The sequence below is a fragment of the Tinamus guttatus genome, unplaced genomic scaffold (assembly GCF_059628265.1).
Source record: "Tinamus guttatus ecotype Peru unplaced genomic scaffold, ASM5962826v1 Tinamus_guttatus_pri_ptg000336l, whole genome shotgun sequence".
NCBI lineage: Eukaryota > Metazoa > Chordata > Aves > Tinamiformes > Tinamidae > Tinamus > Tinamus guttatus.
Genome location: NW_028288870.1, coordinates 1,035,000 through 1,059,563, shown reverse-complemented (window position 1 = coordinate 1,059,563; position 24,564 = coordinate 1,035,000). Strand labels below are relative to the sequence as shown.

General features: G+C 39.6%; 1 protein-coding gene across 5 annotated transcripts in view; it reads left to right on the top strand.

Annotated features, from left to right (window-relative positions):
- The first annotated feature begins 5,874 nt into the window (after nt 1-5,874).
- REPS1 (RALBP1 associated Eps domain containing 1) overlaps nt 5,875-24,564 on the top strand; it is a 57,066-nt gene continuing 38,376 nt past the window's right edge. For all 5 annotated transcript variants that reach the window (XM_088529691.1, XM_088529690.1, XM_088529689.1 and 2 more), the window contains exons 1-3: nt 5,875-6,063; nt 18,314-18,437; nt 22,465-22,661. In XM_088529691.1, coding sequence (XP_088385817.1) covers nt 5,911-6,063; nt 18,314-18,437; nt 22,465-22,661 — 474 coding nt within the window. In that variant the 5' untranslated portion in view covers nt 5,875-5,910. The remainder of the gene's footprint in view (nt 6,064-18,313; nt 18,438-22,464; nt 22,662-24,564) is intronic.

The following is a 24,564-nucleotide window of genomic DNA, read 5'->3' as shown; positions in this document are numbered from 1 at the left end:
GAAATGTAATTTCTTTAGACCGTTCAAATGTGTATTAAGTATATTTCTATTCTGATCAAGCAATAGTTTCAGTTCAACTAGTGTTTATTGATTTTACATTACAGGATTATCATTAGAATTTGTTAACTGTCAAATTTAGTATGAGGTTTGGATGGTAAGAGCTTTGCTTGCGGAATGCTTTATACACTGACAGGAAAATTGCATCTTCCTTTTCTGACCTCTTGAGTCACTTAGTGCAAATAGAAGAAGTTTCAAATCTAGGTTTGTAGTATATATGTTATTGTCAAACTCAAAAGAATAGATTTTCTTTGAACAGGAATGGTGGTACAATGCAGCTACTGTCATCTTTTAAAGTTTTGCTTTCAGGTAGATGAATGTAATTGCAAAGCTGTACTACGTGGGGACATGGAGATGAGTGAGGAACTTCAACGTGTCAGGGGCCTGGCTGTTAAAAAATGAGAAAATGCAAGGAAGAGAGATTCTCTAAAATATATTAAAGCAAAGCTATGTGTATATAAGCCTTAATATATTAGGTTCCCTCATCATCAGTTGAGCATTTAGCATTTTTAATCTCCCTCCTATCCTTGGCTCAAACATCAGGGAAATGCCATTAAAACAGCATTGCTTTTAACAAAAGAAGCAGATTTGAAAGAAGATTGGGGTGGTTTAGATCTAGAAGGCTGAAAGAAAAGAAATAGACTAGATTATTGCTATCTTAAATAAATACAAGACAGAGGGTTACATTTTATTTCTCTTAAGACATCCAGAACAGCCCACACCATCAGGAGAAAAAGGAACACATTAAAGTTTGGGGGAAACTGATATTAATGGAAAACATTTAAAAATACAGGCTGATTCAAATTCTGAGTGAGAGGCAGAATCACACTATAAAATAACAAGCTGATGAATCCAGAAGAGAAAAATACCAAACTGCAGGGAAAAGTTGGGAATATAAATACCAAGATTATGGATTTAAGAGGATTATATTAAGAGTGTGAGGGAGAAAGATGTAAAAGGAAAGAAGAAACAGAGGAATTAAAATCCATGAGTACCTGTTTTTAACTAAAAACAGGGGAAAATGGTAGGATGGAAACTTAAATATAAATGAAATGGAAAGAAAAAATAATTTGATATGGCTCAAAGCAAACAGTAGGAAAAGGAAGAGTATATATGGCAAACTATAAATAGAGATCTGAAATTTAGCTTTCAGCAGTTCTTCCTACCCAGCAACCAATTTCTGACAAATCCAGTACTGTGACAGAAGTTTCCTGAAGTAGCCATTAACAGCCCTTCCAGATGGAGATGGTTATTCAGGCAAGGAAGGGATAACATCCTCTTCCATCAGCAAGTTAGAGCCCACTGCCACGGTCAAGGGGAGAGAGGAAAGGGGAAAAAAGTATGAGAACAATGAGAATTGCTAAGAATCCAGGGAGACGGGAACTACATTAATAATGAAGGCTGTAGAGGAACATGTTTGGACTAGCTGGTACTTCAGTAATGTAAATGTTAGGGATGAACGTTAGGGTACAAAAATAAGGAAATGGATTATAAAGAAGTTATTTGAATATAAGGTTATCATATTTCAAGGCAGTTGTTATCAAAAATTAAAAAAAAATAAAAAGAACAATGTATGTTAGACAATGCCAAAAAATAAAAGTTAAACTATATTACCCGCCTATCACTACTAAATTAGAAATAAAGGATGCATTTATAAAAGAGGATGTAGACACTGTTGTGAATAATCTGTAAATAAATACAGCAGCAGGACCAGGTGCATTTGTAGTCCCATGCTGGAAGGCTCTAAGAGGAGTTTTTACTTCTATAAGAGGCTAATTTAAAAACGAGAGGCAAGCAGGTGACTTCCTTTCAGAAGAAACAAGAGTTGTAAAATCCTAATAGGAGCGGGGTTTGTGTAGCAGCTCAGACCTGCGAGGTCCATAGATGAACCCGGGAAGTCACGCTCCGTTCATCCTCTGAAGGAGGAATTCCTCCCTTGGACCTACCGAACACACCCCCGCTTGGGCAAGGCCGGGTACCCCCTCCCTGGTCAGATGCAGAAAGGAATTCTCATAGAGAAATCCACCAAAAGCATAAAAGGAAAAAAGGGTTTCACTCTTTTTTTTTTTTAATAAAAAACAAGTTTTCTTTTAAAGGCTTTCATTTGACTGCTTGCTGCCTTCAATCAAATGAAATATTTGGATTAAAGATAAAAGGAGTCAAGTTCTGAAATGTGTGCAACTGTTTGATGGTAGATATATGTGAATTAAAAGCTTAGGGGAAAACTGAGCGGGTGCAATGGTACCTGATATGGGAACTATTATTCCCCTTCCACTGCAATAATTTACACTTTTTTTTATATATATGCTCCACAGATAATGTAGAACTAGGATCCCATACATATTTTAATGCTATAGAGGCTGTTGATAGAGAAGTTATATTCCCGTATGGGATGCGCTGGAACAGAGATGCAGAAAGGACCAGAATGACCACATTTTGGTAACTATATTGCTTTAGATCCACTGTTTACTTGCTGAACACTCCTTGCAAAGGGGCTCTCTGTACAAAAGAAAAATAATACTCTCCTTTTTGTTACTGTCTGCTGCGTAGCTCAATGTGGAAAGAATTTTTCCATCCGCCATTGAAAACAGACTAAAAAGTGGGACATTATTTTGAGGAAAAAACAATCTAAAGAGTAGGATATGTTTTTTTGAAATATGGAAGGTATTCCATAGAAGACTAAAATCACCAGTAGGACTAAACGGACCCAAAACTGGTCTTTTGGTAGTTTACCAAAACCGTAAGAGTGTAAATATCAAGGATGAAAAAAAAAAAAAGTCACAAGGTATAACACGCAGAATACACATGGAGACATTTACAGAATTATAGGCATAAGTGTCTATAAAATATTGACTATAATTAAAATTAAAAATGTTGATCTTACATGTGATAGGAATTAATATGACAGGAATGCAGGTGGCTTTTAAAAGAGCAGAACAGGGACTAGTTTGATTTGTAAGCATTAACGCCATGGTCACAATATTCTTCTGTGTGGAAACAAAGTTTGCCACCTCCCAAGGTGGCTTTTGGAAAAGAACATTTAGCAACAAAAAAGCAGCTCTGAAGCAGATTTTTTAAACATCTGCCATTCGTTCTTAGCACTACTTGTCTTTCCATTAATGGATCAGAAGAGAACAAATTCCTCTAACCCATGGTGAGTTGCAAGCGAAAGGAAAGCAAGGGCAGAGTGCGCAAAACCTGCTCCACAGCTCTAAGGATGCACAGGATGTAGGAAAGCAATGACAAACAACCTCTGGGCCGCCCACCTAAACTTTGGGAAAGCGGTACAAGATGCACATGGTGCCCAGACAAACACTGTAAAAGATTTAAAGCTTTTACGGTGTGTTCTAATAGAAAAGTTACCTGAACATACTAATTTTGCTGCAAGTAATGGCAGTACAATAAGACTCTCTGACAAGAACTCAGAAATTCAAAGGCCCATTAGAATCAGGAAGATCCTAGACTTGGCACTCCCATTCACCCTGTGAAGACAAGATTCCACAAATGCCTGTGATTATATTTATTTTTAATTATATTTTTAGAAAATAGCTAATAATAGATAATGGGTATTGCTAATAGATAATAGATTCTGCTAATAATAGATACTTAAACCTGGACAGTCTTTTAACTGGCAATTCCCTCAAATTAATAAAACATTAGAATGTATCTGTTTTTATTCTGTTATTTTTTTTCCTAGTAGCAACTGACATAAAGGTTAATGGTTGCATGTTAAGTTGTAAAATATTCCTTTTCTAAAAGATAACATTTTATTAGTGTTTAATTTGGTCTGATTCTAAAAATTATGATGGGCAGCGAAATAACTTCGTACTTCCTTCCATCTGGATCCTTAATCTTGGCCCAGCAACGATGATTTTCTTTGACTTTGATCCTTTAAAAGAACAACTGCTGTGATATTAATGTGTCATTGAACAGTTGCTTTGCAGAAAATAGAGTAAAATTAAGTACCAGAAAGAGATGCATTAAAACGAGTATAAAAAGTGTGTTTCCTTAAAAAGCTAAGGAAGTTCCTCCTGTTGTGTTTAAACCGTAACTTAAGGCAGTTGGGAGGGCATTTTGCAATAAACCTCCCTCTTTGCATGTCTAGTGTGAACTCCAGGGAATGCTCTGATAGAGATTTTCCCTAACTAAAAAAAAAAAAAAAACTAGAACTAGAAATTGGTGGTTTTATTGTTTAGGTCAGTTGCACTGGAAAGTGCAAATCTGAAGGAGTTAATGTAACTCAGAAACGTGCAGTGGAGACAAGAGACAGCTGAAATGATGCCGTGAAGTCCTGCAGGGAGCTAGCAAGAGGAGGAGCGAGGAGCGGGGAAGGAGGAAGTGCAGGGCCCTACAGGGGGTGACCCCGCCTGGCTGGCAGTGCTCTAGGACACGGCTGAGCCCTTGCAGAAGGGTTATTTATATTCATGTTACTTACAGAGATACGTGACAATGGCTCCAATTAATTGACCTCCAATGCTAATTCCTTCTTGTCTCAGTTTATAAAATCGTAACAACTAAATAAATCAAAAACCTAATAATAATTTCTTCAATATAGCCTACACTGAAGAACTTTAACTAAATGAGAAACATGAAGAATATGTGATTTCATCATTAATATCAGCTGGGGCTGCAAAAGACCTAATAACAGTACATTTCTGGGAACATCTATATTTTTCTGTTAACTACAAGTAATTTTTCAGTGGCTTCTAGAAAATGTAGTTGGCAGCAAGAAGGCATGCTGTATTTCAAATATAGCATGGAAGATTAATTTCCACTTTAAGTTCAGAGTATTACTTACTATAGAAAAACAATTTGCATTTCCCTGTTAAATTATAATGGTGTCCTTTAAATAGGGGACAAATGCTGCAATCAAACTTTGGCAATGGGAGCCGATGGTGGAAAGGGTGAGATGCTTAAGCCGAGGACACCAAAAGCAGCAGCCATTTGGAAAGAAAATGGCAGAGCTGTGGAGGAATGTGGGTGAAGGAATGAAGGGAGAAGGTTAAATTAAAGAGAGAGAGGGATTGCTATCTCAGCAGGACTTGAATGAGATCAGGTACTCCCAAGGGCCTCGCAGGAGGCTAAGACATCCCACGCAGATTAAACTACTGTCAGGAACAGGGGCCTCTCTCCAGGAGCGGAGATACCTTGCAAACACTCTGCAGTTGTGCTGTATTGAGGGTGTTGGTCTTCCCACTGAGGAAGAGCACAGGGAAATGAAACACGGAGAGAGAAGCAGAAAGGTAACTCTGGTAGCTGTCTGAAGACAGGAGCTCGTGTATCCTTGCTGGGCTGATGCCTGGGGTTGTTACCAGGACCCTTCCTGCGCTGCGCCGTGCAGCGGCAGGGCAGGAAGCGCTAACGGGGGACAGAGGAAGCGCCTCGAGGGCGCAGCCCTCGGGACGGGCACGGCTAGGAGGGCGAATCACCCCGTGGGCCCCGGAACACCAACCCGGGGCGGCGGGCGCCGGCCCTCAGCGCCCGGAGCCGCCCCGCAGCGGCCGCCACTGCCCGCGCCGGCGGCCGCACATCCGGGTCCCGCGGAGGGGGCGGGGCCTCGCCTCGCCCCGCCCCGCCCCGCCCCGCCGCGCGCGCGCACTCGGCGGCCGGTGGGCGCAGGCGCCGCTGCGCGGGGGGGTAACGTGTGAGCGGCCGCTCGCGCGCGGCCGTTGGCTGGGCGAGCGGCGGCGGCCTCCTCCGCCTCCTCCTCCGCCTCCTCCTCCTCCATCTCCTGGTCCCTCTCCCCGCCGCGCCGGGCGGCTCGGCGCTCTCCCCCGCCCCCGGCTGCCGGGCCGTTGGCCGCGGGGCGGAGGCGGCGGCGGGAGCGCGACGCGGCGCCGCGCGCGGTGTAAGATGGAGGGCCTGACGCTGAGCGAGGCGGAGCAGCGCTACTACTGCGACCTCTTCTCCTACTGCGACACCGAGAGCACCAAGAAGGTGGCGTCCAACGGGCGCGTCCTGGAGCTCTTCCGCGCCGCGCAGCTGCCCAACGACGTGGTCATGCAGGTAGCCGCGGAGGGGACGGCGGCCTCGGCCCCGCGGCGGGAAGGCGGCCTCGGCCCCGCACCGCCCCAGCCCCTTGCGGGGTGGCCCCGCCGGAGGTAGCGCGGGCCGGGCCGGGGCCGGGGTCGGGCAGGGCTGAGCCGGCCCGGCGGAGGGAGGCGAGGGCAGTGCAGTGGGGGCCGGGCCAGGCCGCAAGGCCCGGAAGGATCCGCGCAGGAAAGTGTTCGCCTCGCCCCGTGGCGATGAAGCCCCAAAGTGCTTTTGGGAGGTGGGGAGGGTTCGTCCTGCCAGCGGGACGAAAAGCAGCACGGAAGAAAACCTGTGCTTTTGTGTGCAGCTGAAGCAGAGTCGCTTTGCTTGTGTTGTGCAGTCCTTTGGGGGCATTCAGCTGGTGTTAACTTGCCTGTAGACATCAAAACACTCTAAAAATGAAAAACACCGTTTTAAGATAGAATTAGGCCTATGGTTGCAATATGTACATGGAGAGCTTTACTCTTTTTGGCCAGGTAACACGCAAAAGCCTTATTTGTGCTGCAAAGCTACCAGTGCAGAAAAGGAAAAGTCTACTCTGGTATGTCTCATGTAATTATTGAGGAAACTATGCACAGGGAGCCAAACTTAATCAGCAACAATTTGTAATAATTGTTGCATTTGGCAGTTTCCCCTTGTCAGCTTTCATGCCTAAAAGTTTGTCATGTTTTGAACTCCTCTGGAAAATGCTGTAGGTAAAACTGCATTTAGAAAAGACATTCTCTATGTTATGCATTTTTATGTGCTTTTTTAGACAAGCAGCCCTTTTAACGAAGCATACACATTTCAGTGTACATACTTCGGTATTCTGCAGCTTAGTACCAGATTTCAGGAGAATACTTACGCTTATCAAGTGTTACTGATAGTGCCTTCTAGGCCCATAAAAACAACGGCATTCGCTAAAAGAGTTTAAGGTGTCTTCATTCACTTACTCCAACTTAGTAGAAGAGAGAAGTAGTTATTAGTGTTTTCCCCATGTTTATTTCCATAAAACTTTCTGGATCACTGGTTAGCACAAGAGCAGACGGACTTGGTGTTTTGGGTACAAGTGGCCACAGACTTTATTGCTATCTGTTGCAGGGAAGATAAAATGCTTTCTTGCAAAGTAAAGCAAATCTGAAGGAAGTGGAAGCTGCTTGGGCATCATTCCATGGGTTCTAAATAAATTGTTAACTCAAGAAGCCGACCTGGCTTATCACTGTAGTGATCTCAAGGAAACCTTGCAGTTAAAACAGCAAACAAGATGTTAGATTGCTTGAGGAATGAGGCTGTAAATAATACAAAGAAAGTCAAAATGCCCTTAGCAGTTTGACCCATTTCAAATGTCTTATGCAATCAGTATTGGTCACCTGTGTAGTACTTGGTATTTGTGACAGAACCAGTTACCCAGTGGTGTATTTTTTTTCTCTTCTCTCTTGTAGCTACCCAGTTGTGTTTTCTGAAGCTCCTGGTACTTGTAACAAACCTGTTCCAATTCTTATATTTTCTTGAAATACAAATGCAGTACTAGCTAGTCCTGTGAATACTGAGTACTTTTGCAGGTGTTTAGTTTTATTAACTTAGTGCAGAAATTGCTGTTATTCAAATAGGGAGACTTGAGTTCAACAGGACTGAATAGTCCTGAGGATCTACCAGTAAGCTTTTATTTTCACCAGCACAGCTCTCTAAATACTTTTGAATAATGCAAGTTGATGCTGCTGAAGATAAAATGCGTGACTTGATTGCAATTTTAGGCACATAAATTGTTTTATTTGCAAACCTGTTGTTTTGGGACTGGATATGCCTACAGCCTTTCCTGCAGGTAGTTATGTTTGTGTGAGACATCTGTCCAGCAATAGAAAGTTTTACACATGTGGCTAATTTTCTTTTTCTCATTTCTTCTTCTAAGGAACACTTTCATCAGTGCGATAAATGGAATATATGAACATAACTGAAGCAGCTAAAGTTGCTGTACACAAATCCTACATTGCCAAAGTAGTAAAAGCCTGGAAATGAAAAGCTAAAAGGCTGTGCAATATGTATCCACAAAGGGGTGCCTTTATCATTGCCACAGCAATAATGCCACAACCTCAGCTGCTCGCATGAGAAACGGAGCCTTTCATTAACCTGTGTTTCTGCCTATTTGTGCATATCCTTGACATTAGCATTGAGGTAGAAGATTTGCATAGAGTAGTGGATGAAAGGATGTGTGTTTGGGTAACAAGCCCAGCTGCTTCACAACAGTTGGGAGTTTTTAAGCTGCTCTCAGAGTGTGGTTTCACATGGCAGCTAAGCCAATTGGTGGTTGCTGTTGCTCAAGGAGGTGGTTCAGTTTCCCCCAGCCATGTGGTCCTGCACCAGTACTGTCTGGTACTGGCGTGTACTGGTTTCAGGGGCTACATGGGCAAAATATGAATCACAGATTTTATTTTATTGTAATTCTGTATTGGATAATTTTGGGCTTGAGCACGCGTCAGTGCTGGCACAAGTAAGGAGGCAGGAAAACGGCTCGCTGATGCTGGTGAAGAGGAAAATGATCATATTTAACAGCGACTGGATACATTGGTTGTGCACGAATTTCATAACAGCTTAAATCACTTGAAGTTGATGCTGCCATGTTTTCGTTGCTTTTCTTATGCTGACATCAACAGGCAGTGAGGTGGTTCCAGGAGCTTGTACAACCAGATGTTTGTGTTGTATGGTTGTTGGTGGTGGTTGGTGGGTTTTGTTTGTCAAGTTATCTCTCAACTGGGTTACCTCCCTGAGCTCACGGCTCAACTGGATGTGCATTAGTGTTGGTGCAAGAGGAGGGAGGCAGGAGTGATGGGGGCCTGGTGGGAGTGCAGCAGCCCCATGTGGCTGCAGTGGAAGCACCTTTGTTTTGCGTTGTTATCTGACAGAAAAAAAATCTGATTGGTTTAGGAACCTGCTAGTACAGGAATAATCCTTCTCCAGGCATTATGAAGATCCAGTACAGTAGTAATTGTTTTCTGAAGATGAGACCAACTTCTTCTGTGCAAAATTAAAGGATTGAATGTACTGACTCCGATACTTTTTCGGTCTAACCGCAGACTTAAGATGCCGTGTAAGTGTATGAGTTTACATGGCTATTAATGAGACTGCAAGTATTAAATTTTCATTTTCTGAATTTAAAGTCAGAGCAAAAGAGTTTTGCTGATAAAACTGCGTGGAGAGTCATATGCTGTAGAAGGATTGTGTGAATTTCCTTTATTTATAACTTGAGTGAATTGACAACTGTTAACACATCATTTTTTTCATTTGGATCGCAAACAAATATGGAATCACCATCCTGATCCTAGTAAGAAAACTAATGCGTAATTTCATTAGTTTCTAGTAAATGAGACCGATTTAAAGTATCTGTGGAATAAAGCTAGTTTCAATTTCTGTTAATAGAATTATTACATATACATTTTATGAATAAAAGAGCATTGAACTATAAAGTCGGATACTTCAAGAACTATTAATAGCTTGATACATAAAGCATTAGTGAGCTTAAATGTGTTGTTTCTGTTAGCCAGTAGTATGACACAATAGGTGTGATGCCCTCGCATTCATGCTGTGTATGCATGCCAGAAAATTTTTTTTGAACTAGTTCTAGTCTGGTCCTGTGCACTTGAATACTAGAATGAATTCATTAGGGTGTGCTCCTGAAGTGCATCTTCTAATTTAGCTTCATACGAAAGAAATGTATTTACGTGCTCTAAGGTAGTTCCGCAATATGAACTCAAGCAGAGAGGGTGTCAGGAAACTCCCTTCAAAAGCACATTCCTGATAGAAACTAAAATAGTAATGTAGGCATATCCTTAAAGTCAGTTCTTGATGCCTATATTCTCATCATCATCATGGCTTGGCTTTGTGAACAGAGATATGGGAGGGGCTTTACCCATGTCTGCTGCAAGCGTGCTGATGGCTAAAAAGACTAATGTGATAAAGGTAAGTCCAGTTGCAAAAAGCAGAGCGGAAGGTCTCCTTAGGCAGTATTGGCGAGGCACGGTTCTTTCTGCGTTGTCTTTTCTCTTCGAGACTGATTCTGCGTGTGTTCTCAAAGGAAGCAGTAGCGTTATGGATGATGCATCTCCAAGTCTCCTGTTTGGAGGCCAGAGTGGACCACTGATGGTAGTTAATATGGCCAAAGCTGAGGTATCGTTTCAGGGAGTCCTTTTATCTCTAACGCTGAAATTATTTGTAAAAGCTACAAAGAAGTATTGTGAAATTCATTGTTTATGCATTGGATTTTTCAATCCTACCTTTCAAATATTATGTTTTGAGAGATGAAAAGATTTGTGCCAAAGAATACTGCCTTTGTAGTATTCTTGTTAATGTGATTTAGGCACAGAAAAATTTATGAATTTGCACTGCTTTCTTTATGAAACCTCCGAAGATGAGAATATGGTATTAATATGAAATCAATGTGTTGGCATTGTGCGCTGCTTACCTGACTTCTAATTTTAGTATTAAGCTTTGATGTGGTAGATGAATTGTACAATTACACTAAACTGCTTAAATTAAAAATATGCTTTTATTAGCCTGTTAAAAACTATTTTCTAGTCTTTGTTTTGGTAGCGAGTTTCAAGCTCTTTTCATCTCTCTGGGTCTCTGTGCTCAGAAGACAGGTAAGTTTTTGGTTATGTATATAAAATATTACTGCCACTAGTTGTCTGCTTCAACCCTCTGTGAGAAGTTACTGCTTTCACAACAGTAGTTGTAGGGCAGTGTACATCTGTGATACAAGTCAGTTGTTGTAAAGTCCAGACTTGACTGTAAATCCTCATCCATCAGCTACAGTTTCTGGACTATGCAGAAGAGCGGTTTAGGCGTGTTTTCCCCTCTGATCTTGGGTTGATGACTTTGATGGACACCGGGAGCAAAGAGCAGGGAATGGTAACTCCCTGAGCTGCCAGAGGTTATCTGTGAGCCTGTGCTGCTTGTTGTGCAGTGTTCCATGGTGCCACAGTTTAAATGATAGTCTTCCAAATATCTGTAGTATTCACTGAATATAAAAGAATGTTGCTTGTGATTTCTTTCAGTTATCAGGCGATTTTTGTTTAATACATTGTTTTGTCTCCTTTTGCTGATAGTAGCTGTGATAGATTACACCTAATTTGAATTCAATGGTATTTGAATTTATTAAGCCATAGGGCAAAACAGAGTAGCAGATTCTCAATTTAAAATATTGATTATTTGCATTCTTGTTAGAGTCTAGATGTACAGAGAAGGGGCTAAAAATAAAAATTTCTTCATAGTGATTTTATTGCTGGAATTAATGTTTCTGTTTTTCCTACAGAAGGACTACTTATCAAATCACTAGAATTCACTGAATGCCAACTGCAAATAGAAGCTGAGCTAAAGCATGCTTAGGATTACCTGTGTGGTAGGGACATGCGGAAGAGTCAACCTAGTTCTGATTAATATCTTTTCAGGGTGGTGCGGTTAGAATTTCTTATAGGAAAAAAAAATACGTAGCACTTTCAAATCTTTACACTCTGCCCAACGCACACACGCATATACTGTGTAAAGAGCTTTTCTTTCCCAATGATCACCTTTACTTGATCTGCACAGAAGCCCAATATTTTTAATCATGTAATTGCATATTTAAATCCTAGCTTGGACCAGCCCCCCATATAGTTGGGGTATGTATTTTCTTATTTTAAAGCTTACAGCTTTTCTGCGTGTCATTTAAAAACAAAATCAGTGTAAATTTCTTCTGAGGGATATTAATAACAGTCTACTATTGCGGTATTTTTCCCAGTATGGAAATGTTTAATTACATTTAGTATTTTAATTAGTTTGCGTATTGTCATATCTCAGCAGCATTTAGTCAGAGAATAATCGCGTTGTTGTTTTAAAGCAAAGGCAGGAAGTTAATGGAGAAACTTTAGTGTTGTAGATAAGGCCATTAGACTTGTATTTGTGCTTAGCTATTTTCTCAAATATAATTGTTTTTGAGCCTTTGAAATTGACCCAGAATTCTTACTGTACAGTGCTTTATATGGTTAGTAATCCCTTCATAATTGCGGATGCCAACACAGAGAGCAGTTATTTACTAGTAGCAAGGGTCAGTGTTGTTTGAAAAGTACTTTTTTAATGTCCCATCAGAGGATTAATACCCATTATGATGTGGTTGTGTAGAACTGTAAAATCTTTTCGGAGGTCCCAGAGTCCTTTGTGTCAAATGCAGCTGCCAGTTATTGTATAAAATTATATATTGTAAGCCTGACTTCTCCCCATAAAAATGATTTTTTATTAGTTTTTTGAACTCTTTCCTAACCATCTATGAATAATTGCTCCTACCATGCACTTAGAGAAAAATTCCTTATACGTGCGCCTTTCTAATTATTGTTTTGCAACTATTTAGAAATACCTGAAAGGAAAAGGTATCATGGGTAAGAAGGTTCTGTTTATTGTCCCTCTAGTTCCGCTGCTGTTCATCGTGCATGAATTCAGCTGCCTATCATTACTGAATCTTTCTCCAGTATTTATAAAGAGGCTTTTTTGGGTGAAGGTTAAAATGCTTGTGGGGTTATAAGTACTCTTGAGATAGTGTCCTATTCTTACCTGTGTTGTGCCACTTCTGCCACTCTCGAATGTCACAAATCATAGTTTCAGTTTCACTGCTTTTTGTTTGCTCCTTTTATACTAACAAAGTGAAAGCAGGACTCCAAAGCGACCAAGACTCCCCCTAGAAAAAGCTCACTTTCTTATTTAGGGGTTGGACACCCTTCTAAACCAAATTCCAAAGTACAGGGACAGAATCATTCCTCTGAGACTTTAAAATGATGGGTCATTCTTTGTCCAGCTAATTTTTGTTCTTTTACTTCTGGTGTAATAAATTTTGCATTACATTTGATTGAAACATGTATTTCAAATCTGAAATCACCCACAGCCGGGGAATATTTGGCTCTGAGTATTTGTATAGAATTCATTGTCAAAGCCAATCAGCAGGGCTTTCTACTGTTGATACTTTAGCAGTCCACTTCCACTGTAGATGGCATTCTCATTAATGAATTGCTGCATGTTGGATACAGAAATAACATTGTGGAGATGTTATTCATTTTAAATTGTGAATCAAAATTAATTTGTAGTTACTTAATTTTTATTAAATAGTCTGAAACTGAATATAGACTTTTAAAAATTTTTAGCATTTTTCTTTGAAGAATAATTAGTTCATTTTGAGTATATTGCTTTTCATTAAAAAGTTAATGCTAATATGCATCGCAAGGATGGAGAATCGTGTGATAAATGTTGAAAAACACCTGTATACATTGTCTGGTTTAATTCAGCTTAATTTAAGTCTTTATCTGGTATAGCAAGACTAAGGTGTACACTTGTCTTTGCAGCTCTGGGGCATATTTTGCATACCATTCCTGATAATCATTCTGTTTAAACATTGGAAAAAAGTCTTTTTTATTGATAAGCACTGGAACAGGTTGTAGTCTCCCTTCTTGGAAGCATTTAAAGCCTGAGCAACGTGCTCTCCAGCTCATCCTGCCTTGAGAAGGGAAGCTAGAGGTCCCTTCCATCCTCTCCTGATCATTAATTCTGTGCAGGTAGCTTTGGGTTTATAACTGAGACAAGAGCTCACACCAGCAATACAAAATGATTCATGCCAAGCCACAGTAGGTCTACTAAAATGCCTCAAATTAAGAATGCCTATAACAAGGACCAAAGTTTGTATTCAGTTTAACTTCCTTCTCTCTTAATAACGGTATATATTTGTGTGTGTGTATAGGTATAAAATACTTAGCTATATTTTTGTGGCTTGTGTTAATATCTTGGTTCAAATGTAATGATAATGAATAAGGTCACTGTAGAACCGTCTGTCTTTTCTCCTTTACCCACTACCTGTGTTGCCATTGCTGGCCTTCAAAAGGAAATAGTACTTTTACTACCTACAAACATATGAATGAAAAATCTTTCATGAAGGTGGCACATGCGCCTACATGTTGCTTACTCTGTTGTTTCACTACTGAAGAAGTCTGAGCATTGCGACTGTTCTTTTGTATGCATAGTATTCCCAGATCATAGACTGGCTCTGCCTTGTGGAAAAGTGTGATATTCTAGTAATCTTTCCAAGAGAGATTTAAGTTATGAAAAATGCATTTCATGGAAAAAAAAAGAAAGTTTGTGGTGCTTCATCTGGAGTGCTAGGGTTCTTAGGTTTTTTTAGATGTTTCACAAACCTAAGCCTTCAAGAACGTCTTATCAGAAACCTGCATTTTAATATCAAAATACCACTTCCTGTGTGTCTGCTCTGCACCAAATCCTAGTAGAGTTGTTGCTGTGTCCTTGCAGTATAGTGACGTTAATGTACAATTTTGTATTCTGTGTGTTTTGCACTGATCTCTGCATCAGCAGCAAGCAGTTCTGGAGCTGTCACCCCTGAATCGCTTAACTGTGGTAGTGTGACCTGAAGATGTTCCCAACTGAGGAGACACGACTGACTATGGAGGATTGTCTCTTCAAGATAACACTGGCTTCTAAAGAAATCTAAAGAAATTCCTTATCCTACCTAATCCTGGGAGGTGAAGGTGGTAAACATAAAATAAATCTCAAAGTAGTAGTCCCAATTTTGGATCCTGTCTCTATAGCTTATTTCCTGTAGCACATTTAAATCCTTCAAGGGGGTTATAGATAGGCTGTTTGAGGTATGTTAAGACTGTCAGTCCACAAAGGAGGATTCACTAGAGCTTTGCATTCAGTGATTTTTACTCATCCTTCTGTTGTCTTTTTAACAGTATTAGAATGCTGCTTTTGAAATAAGAGTTAGTTTGACTATGTGTGGGTGGATTTTGCATCTACTTGTTCAACAGCATAAGTGCATTCCTTGTGATTAGCTGTTTTTCTGTATCCATAGCTTTTTCCTTTTCTTGATTCTTAAATCCCATTGTTTTTCAACATTTACCTTCCTTTTGAATCTGTGTTTGTTATTTATTTATCTGCCATAGTAGATGGCCTAGTTATTAATCTACTATTTAACAAGCTACCTATTAGCTCCAAAAATGACAATTTTTAACTCAATACTGACTTTGAAATTGCTCAAGGACATTACTGCCTGATGATTGCATAGGTTCCACATAGCAGTGTCACTGCTTCCTGTTGTGAAGAGCTTTTTTCAGTCTGCTCACTTATTGCTCTGTCAGTGTTAGATCACTGAATCGACAAGCTTTTCCTGTTTTATGTGTAGCCAAGTGCAAGGATATTCATCAGTCTTCCAGGAAACAGTGCTCTAAAGAAAGGCGTTGCTCTTCTCATCATCCTCATGACTGTTAGCTGCCTATTGTTGAATCTCCAGGGCTTTAATGCTGGTACTCAGGAGTCATTACTTTCAACTTCAGTTTGCATGGGGGCATTTTATTTCAGATGTTGGTGCCCCAAAGTTTATCACTGGACTTGTCTCTTATCTATTTAAATGTTACTCCTTTTCTCGTGGCCTGGTCTTTGTAGTGTGACTAGACACAGATATTTTAATTTCCTTTTAACTAGCAAACTTTAGAAAAATAGCCTGCTATACTCTTGTTCCAGACATGCTGCAGAAATAGTATAGCAGGGAAAGTCAATTAATGTGGGTGCTGTAGAACAACATAGGAAGTGTAATGCAGATATAACCAGGTGACTTCATGAGGCTAGCTTCTGTTTGGTAGGATTTGAGTGCTGAGCACAGTCCTAGGCCTGCTGGTCTTTTGAGGGCTCCTTTGGCCCTAAGTATTTTTCAGCACTCAACACCTACCTGTTTCAGGTTTCACAACAACTTATTTTGATGGGCTCCTAGAATTGTGAATATGGTAAGGAAACATGCAAGCACCTTTTCTGAGCCATTTGTAGTTCAACTGTAGTTAATAAACACATCAGTTGGTGTTGAACTGTGCTTCCTGTGACAACAGTGCTGAGGCTCACAGACTATCTTCACAATCCAGGAAAGATTGGTAGAAACTCAAAATATAAATGTGTAAATTTCCTGAGAGAAGAATTTATAGCATCAGATGGGTAACTAAACTGCCTTTAGACAGGCATGTTGCTGGAAAGTGATGCTGACAGCAGCAGGCAGGGTTGCCTGTTTTAAGCAAATCAGAGGAATTTGAGCTTGTTATAGGTTCAATGAATTTGGAAGGGACCATCTAGTGCAACCTCCCAATGCAAAAGAACTAGCACTTAATTCACAGATTGTTCCCTCTCTGGAGAGCCTATGGCAGTGCTTAAATCGGCCTTACAGTGACACCACCTCTGCTTTATGTGCAGTTGGAACCTTCCCTGTTAAAATGCATAATGTTGGTCTCTTTCCCTACTGGCTGACTGCATCTGACTATCTTCTCAATCTATTCCTTTTTGGTTCTGGAAGGCTGCTATTAGGGCCCCGCTCCAAAGTCTTGTCTTAGGCTAAATGTGCCTAGTTGGTTTATTAAAATAAAACTAAACTTTAAAAAATCTGAATAAAACTACATACACAGATTTTATTCTTGTCTACAACAGTGATATGCACAAAACTTTCCATAGTAGACTCCGTATTACTAAGAATTTTGAAACAATGTTTTACATCTGTTCTGTGGCAAATTCAGTGCCTAATGCCTGAAGTGGTGCCTAGAAGCACCATTTTAACCCTTGAAATAAATCATAAGAACAACAGGATATGGAAAGAAAGGTTGTAAAGGTATTTAAGTACCTGTTGGCAACCCCGGTACATGCTTATTCTTACATTTTTTTTTAAACTCCTGATGACTCTGCTCTGACTTTAGAAAATGACAAAACATATATGAACTGCTTCAAAATATAGGGAGGATGTATGAATTTCAGTTCTCTGCTACTGTCTAAAGGCAAGGGAGACCACATCTCCAAGTAGAATTTTATAGTTTGAACTGACTTGATTTTTACAGTAAGAAGAATGTTGAGAGTATTTAAACATCAGCTGTATATGTGTAAGATATTGAAAATATGCGGCATTATAAAAAAAAAAGTTAATCTTTTGTGCTGTTCGGTTTTGTACATAATACTTCAAAAGAAAAAACAATAGTGGAATAAGTTGCTGACGAGAGTATTTTACTTCTGACTTAGGTCATTGAGATCAGTATCCAGCCTTCTGGCCCCTAAAGTAATCAAAAATGTCTGAATTCAATTTGAAACTAATTAAAATGATTCTGTATTGCCACATCAAAATAATAGAGAAGCTAGGAATACTCTGGGCAACTACTAATGGTCTCCCCGCCTTGCTGTAGTAGCTGTGCTCTGCCTTGCTTTCTCTTTCCTCCTTCCTCCAAATTCCTGCATAGTAGAAAAAGCAGGGTGAACATTTCAGTAGATTTTCTCAAAATTCATAGCTAAGTACTCTTTTCAGTTATACGGGATACCTGGAGAGAAAAGGGAATAATCTCGTTGTGTGTGAACATCACTGTTCTCGGTTACATTTCTTAATTGAACTGGAACATCTGTGAGACCTTAAAGTTCTGTGTTCTCAGTCAATCCCAAAATGTGTGTGTGCATGGATGCTTGTGGGTGTTCTGAACACATAGTTTATTGCACTGTTGTACAAGTTGGAAGCTATGAGCTACAGTAAGCCTGTGTCAGAGGAGGCTGCCAGGTACTCTTTGCAGTTGTCTAGGATTTTTACTTTTTATAAGTTCTAACCTCTACATTGAAATCTCTTCTGGGAGAGATTTTTGGGCAGGAGCATGTCTCTTAACATGCTTAGTAACATGCTGTTCAAATTCATCTGAGAACTGGTTAAAAATCCTCATCTTTGTTTTTGGAGTGCATCTGACAGAATTCTAACAATGCCGAATACTCTCAAAGTATCCTTTCTTTTCAGTAGGTGTAGCTGGAAAAACAAAGACATTAGAGCTGCTAATAGAATAGTTCATTAAAGATCTAGGATGTTTATTGGTCTCTTGTAAAAGAGTTGGAAAGAGCAATATAATCCCAGTTTCTGTTCCATCTCACATTGTATCTCTGTAAAACCTAGATGAAAGAAAAGATGGATAATTAGGAAAGCCTCGAGTTCTAGGTTTGCTATTTTTTAATCAGGGATGCTATACTGTTTAACCTTTGCCACTATTATTTAGAGATTGGATATTGGGTATAGTTGTTACTGAAAGCTTGCATAAAGAACATGAGCATTTAATGTAAGCTGTTTTGATGTTAACTGTACCGAATTGTTTCCTTAAGCAGTTAGCCTTTTAACTTTCTTCGTAGAAGTAACTTTTTTTTTTCTTTTTTATTTATTTTATTTTTGCAGATTATGGAGCTGTGTGGTGCAACAAGGCTTGGCTATTTTGGAAGAAGTCAGTTTTACATTGCTTTGAAACTTGTTGCTGTGGCCCAATCCGGTCTCCCTCTAAGAGTGGAAAGTTTAAATACAGGTAAATTGAAGGATGGCGGAGGGGGCAATTAAGTCACCAAGAAGAATTATTGTAGTTGGCTCAAAGATTATGAATAGAGCAAACTTGTTAAATACTGAAGCCTTCGTATATTTGTCACGTTGTTACTTGAAAAAAAGATTAAAAATAAATTTAGAGAGAATGAGGGTAAATGTTCTTTCTTCACACCGAGTGAGGTGTCTTGCTGTACTGAGGAGATAAACAGTATGGTCATCATGGGAGCAAATGGGTAAATATGACTGACTGGGGTAGGTACAAGTTCCTTTCCTAAATTGCCATGTGATTTTTTTTTTTTTTTTTTGGGGGGGGGGGGGGGGGATGTACATGCCATAAGTAGAAGTAGCAAAAAAGCTAATTTGATTTTGAAGGAGGACAAATGCAATGTTATTAAGGTTTTGTAGTTACAGAATTTACTGAGCCTTAATTGCTGCAAATGAGAGGTTATCTTTTCCAGAGCTGCTGTACATTCCTTTGTTATACACGTGGCTTAGGTATTACAAATTTCTATCTTCTTAGTCCAAATAGGGAGATTAATGTCGTAAGATTAACATTTTTATAGAGGGATAAACATGACTTGCGAAAAGTCTGTCTTTAGATGGTCTGTTATCAGCCAAAATTAGCTGTGGTCCTAATTTGAAAGATCATAGTGGTGATAGTGAAGTAGAAACAGGAGCTGGCTCTAGAAGGGCTCAGGACAGCTCAGAGGGGTTTGATTCTAGGCTCTGCTGAGCCTACTGGTTTGCTGTTATGTAAGTGGAGCTGTGTTCAGGTTGTTCTTTGGAGTGAAAGGAGATTTAGAGAGACTGAGTAGTGAGTTTTAAGCCGTTGCAGTCATTTGCAACAAGTATACAATTCTCAGCTTAGAGGTATCTCTGGAGCACAGCTTTGCATCAGGGTGACTTCTCTGGTAGATTTTTTTGTGAAATATATGTTGTGATAGAATCAAAATATACTGGCAATTAAAGTAAAGATAGGAATCCTTATGTATAAAGGATGAAGATTAAATGGAGTTGGTAAGCAAACGTTGTTTAAACCAAAATTTGATAACCCGAAGTGTTTCACAAAGCTATTAAAGAGCAAGAAATTGTTTGTGTCAACTTTGCTTCTACAAGCAGTAGAAGCCAAAGAAGCTTGGCTTCGTGGTTTCTGTAGCTTTTTGGAAATACATATGGCTTTATCCAGTACCCTTCTAGTATTCAAGTTCGCTGCCAGCAAGCCACCAAATGAGCATGAATTCTTTCCCTAATTTTCCTGCTGAATGTTTCCAAGATCTAAAACATAAGTGTAGTAGGAAGTTCTGGAATTCAGTAGTTGAAAAAGGGACCTTCAGCTCTGTTTTATAGAAATACGTGTTGTGAATACATGTGAAACTTGATATAACACCAATTGTGGAATTGCTCATCAAACATTCATTGAAGAAGGCAAGGACTAAAATTGGTATACGTAGTTTTATCCAGATTTTTACATGGTTAGTTGGTTTTTAATGTGAGACATCTTAACTAGGACAAAGCTTTCTAATTAAAAAAACTTGGCCATGTTTTTTAGAAGATATTTGAAGGAAAGAATTGAAAGTACAAAATTAATTCTAAAATACAGAAAATACTGTTGTAAAATGAGCCACTGGAACGTGCATAATATAATACACTTCCTTGATTCATGAAAATGCTAGGAATACTTTAATGGTTTCTAGACTTTTAGGAATAATTTTCTTGTTCTAAACCTACCAAATGTATTTGACAGAACATTTATTTTTACTGTAACTGTTTATAGCTTTGGTTGTCTGTTGCCTTGGTTGCGGTGGTTCCAGTCCTGTTGCTGAAGTTCCTGCTCCTAGAATGATTCAAGTGCTGTTGTAGCAGCTGCTAAAAAGCTGAAATAGGGCATGACTAAAAATTCACAAAATTATTCTGAGCTTGGGTTACCTTCCCTGTGAACTGGTACCCACAGACTATCTCTAGGAGATCTGGAAGAGGAACTGTTAGAATCATCCCAAAACTAAGCTACATGCTGGTGTCAAAGTATAATACTTAACAATGAATTAAGGCTTATATTTTGGGACATCTACTTTTTCTCTCTGCGGTCTGTGCATGTGTTTTATTCAGTGATTGTCTTGTTATTCACTCTCTTATCCTTAGATTTTTCTGTCCTCATTTTTGCTTGTTTGTTTTGCTTTTTGGTTGCATATGTTTTCTTCAGGAAATGGAAAGCTTTATATGAACTGCCGAATAGAGGCTACAGTCAAATTTTGGATGCTTGATCTGTCCAACACAAATCTCAACCAGTTGATTTAGTAGTTTGGGGTTTTATTTATTTATTTATTACTCTAATAGTAGTATACTTAAAAACACTGGCTTTAGTTATGGTACTGCAATCCTCTAAATCTGTTCCTTTGCTGTCCTAGAAAATTTTATTTCCAGGAAGCTTTAAAAAAACCTTAAACACTAATGAGCATGTATTAGTTCTGCTTGTTTCAGTGTAATGTTTATATTCTCCGTATGGATTTTTTTTTTTTTTTTTTTTTTTTTGGTGGAAGAAAATGCTAACAAGGAGGTGAGCATGAAAAGTATGAAGTGTTTTATAATTAGATTAAGAAATTAATTCCATTCATAGACCTTCAGTATATTTGAAGAGTTTTTGGCTATGATTTTTCTGCTATTAGGGGAAAAGACAGAAATGGGGAGAGGTTAAAATATAGTTGGCATAGTTCAATGCCTATGATTTATAGACAACTATACAGTGAAGTATAACTTACTAAATTTTATTTAAATATACTTAAATTATACAGCAAAGCAAGAATAAATCCATAATTATCCAGTCTATTTTTAGATGAGACCTTGACTAGAATATTTTGTTTGGGCCCTGTTTTGTGAGATAGTTTTAAATTTCTCATTCCAAAGCCTCCTGACTTCCCCTGTGCCCATTGCCTGTTGTAGTGCATGAGAATCTCACTTGTAGGCCAGGAACTTTCTCACTTTTTTTGTGGCTAGTTCAAGTTCATTGGTCAGTCACCCAAATGACTTCCTTAGCACACCATAGTGATTAGTGTGGAGGCAGAAATGAGAATCTAGGTGATTCCCACCTGATATGTAACCACAGACTTGGCAAGTAGACTGTGTCACATGCTGCTTCCCTGGGGTGAAGGCAATACAGCACGATGGGTTAGGCTAGTGAGAGGGGATTAAATCAAATTCTTACTGGAGTCCTTCAGTACAGGACGCACTAGTTGTTGAGTGTTATTGATTCAAATGAGACTCTACAAATACAAATCAGTTGAACATTAAATTTTATGTAAATTTTATGTAGTGCTGTGTATTCAAATAATATTGATAGTGCCACTGACCTGGTTTTTAATACCAAAATTAATAAATATACAGGAGTCAACATGAGAAAAAATTCATCCCTGCTTTTATACTTGTGTTTGTGTTTTTGTGTGAAAAACAATTACAAGCAAGCTGTAAACATTTGCGACTGACTTTGCTTAGCAGTGGACCTGTGAGAAAGTTGTGGTCAGGATTGAGAAAAATGGTAGACATCTTGCAGCAAGACTTTGGGGATTTATGTAACCTCATTTTTGTATCAGACAGCACTGAACCAAGTTGCACAAAGCTTAGGAAAAGGTTGAAGTTAAATATACTGCAGTAATTTTTGTTTTACAAACATTTTATATAAAGATTTTAACACACTAATTTTAGATATGTATTAGAAATGGTACATAATTTTTTGAAAAATCATTTTAAAATGTTGGCAAATTTTTTAAAAATCAGATTATGCATGCAGTGGCAATTGGTTAGAGTTGTGGTACAAAACTTATGCTGATGGAGCTAGGTGAACTTCTGTAGCAGAATAATAAAATATGATGCAGAAGAGGCTTCCCCCCCTCAATTAGCAGATACTGGTTTCAATCTGGCAGCAGGCTGCGTTTAACTGAGGCATATGTTAAATTTTAACTAGGAAGAAAAATGTAATTTTTTAAGCATATTTCTTATATATTCTCTATTTTTTTTAACAGTAAAGGACCTCCCACTTCCCAGATTTGTTGTGTCAAAGAATGAACAAGAGTCAAGACACACAGCCTTGTATTCTTCAGATGCTGATAACCCAGCTTCATATTCAGGTGTAATTCCTCCTCCACCTGGCAGGATACAAGTGAAAAAAGGCTCTGTGAGCCATGATGCAGTTCAGCAACGTACTTCAACAGATCAACAGGTAAATTAATTTAAAAGATTAACTGGAACTTGTAATTGCTATTTTCCTGCATAGGTATCAGACTGGAGTGTTTCTGAACTTTGTTTTTTAATGTAAAATCTTCAGACACACACTGCTTACCCCCACTGAGGTATTAATAAGTAAAGGAAGACTGCATATGCTTCATAAAACAGTAAGGGGAAGGGGGCTCACAGTGATTTTTCTCTTTATATTTGATCAGCAATTTAAGTAGGGAAGATGAGAATCAGAATTTAACAAAGACACTCGTTCTCACATAGATTTCACTGTGCTCTAATAACGAGATAACTGAAAACTGATTCCTTTTCTCACGAGTTCTTTCATCTTCAGCTTAAAGGGATAGCCAAATGAATGAAAACCAAAAAAGCTTTTATCTCTGAGTATTATTTCTCTCCTAACTTTGTTTAAAAACTTTATTGCTTGTTCACTTAAGATTAGGAAGTCTCTGTCGGTGCTTCCTGTGAAAACGAGAACACTAAGTGCAAATATTTTGTTCAGTGTATGTGTCTGTGTGGTCCTGTGATGGTCCTGTTTTCTTCCTCATGGTGTGGCCTTTCCTGAGCTGTTTTGTAAGGAATCAAGAAACTTGCACACATTTATAAGGAATCGAGAAACATTGCAAAACCTTAATGTTTTGGAGAACGAAGGAACTCCCTTGAAAATATTTATTTCTCTCTCTGAGAATAGCCCAGACTCTTCGAATATTGAAGAAAAAGCAAACTAACAGATGCCACCTGTAATAGGTGTTTGGAAAGTAAGCACTTCCACCGTTTCCTCCCTCCCAAAACGGGAGATGGGAACTGTAATGAAAGGAGCATCGCTGAGAGATCTGAAGATAACTTGTCATTCTATGGCTTTGGAGAGGTATCTGATGTAGTGTGTCAGAAGTTCATGGGGAAATGGGCAGTTGTGGACCTGCCTGTCCTGGCTCTGTAATGAACACTCAAAGATGACAATTTTTGAATGCACTGATATCTTAAAATATTGTAGCAGAAGTATTTGCCCTAGAGACAAGAGAAGAAGCTGGTGGAGAGGAAGACTTGCCCTGGGTAGAGGAAGATTGGGTCAGAGAGCACCTAAGGAACCTCGATACCCACAAATCCATGGGCCCTGATGGGATGCACCCCAGAGTGCTGCGGGAGCTGGCAGATGCCATAGCTAAGCCGCTCTCCATCATCTTTGAAAGATCCTGGAGAACGGGGGAGGTGCCGGAAGACTGGAAGAAGGCCAATGTCACGCCAGTCTTCAAAAAAGGCAAGAAGGAGGACCCAGGCAACTACAGGCCAGTCAGCCTCACCTCCGTCCCCGGAAAAGTGATGGAACGGCTCATACTGGCTGTTGTCTCCAGGCACATGGAGGACAAGAAGGTGCTCAAGAGTAGTCAGCATGGATTCACCAAGGGAAAATCTTGCCTGACTAACCTGATAGCCTTCTATGATGAAATGACCGGCTGGATAGACGAGGGGAGAGCGGTGGATGTTGTCTATCTCGACTTCACCAAGGCTTTTGACACTGTCCCTCACAACATCCTCCTGGGCAAGCTCCGGAAGTGTGGGATAGATGAGTGGACAGTGAGATGGATTAGGAACTGGCTGGATGGCAGGGCCCAGAGAGTGGTGATCAGCGGTGCAGAGTCTAGTTGGAGGCCTGTGGCTAGTGGGGTCCCCCAGGGGTCAGTCCTTGGTCCAGTCCTGTTCAATTTATTCATCAATGACCTGGATGAAGGCACAGAGTGGTCCCTCAGCAAGTTTGCTGATGATACCAAACTGGGAGGAGTAGCCGATACCCCAGAGGGCTGTGCTGCCATCCAGAGGGACCTGGACAGACTGGACAACTGGGCGGTGAAAAACCTCATGCAATTCAACAAGGCCAAGTGCAAGGTCCT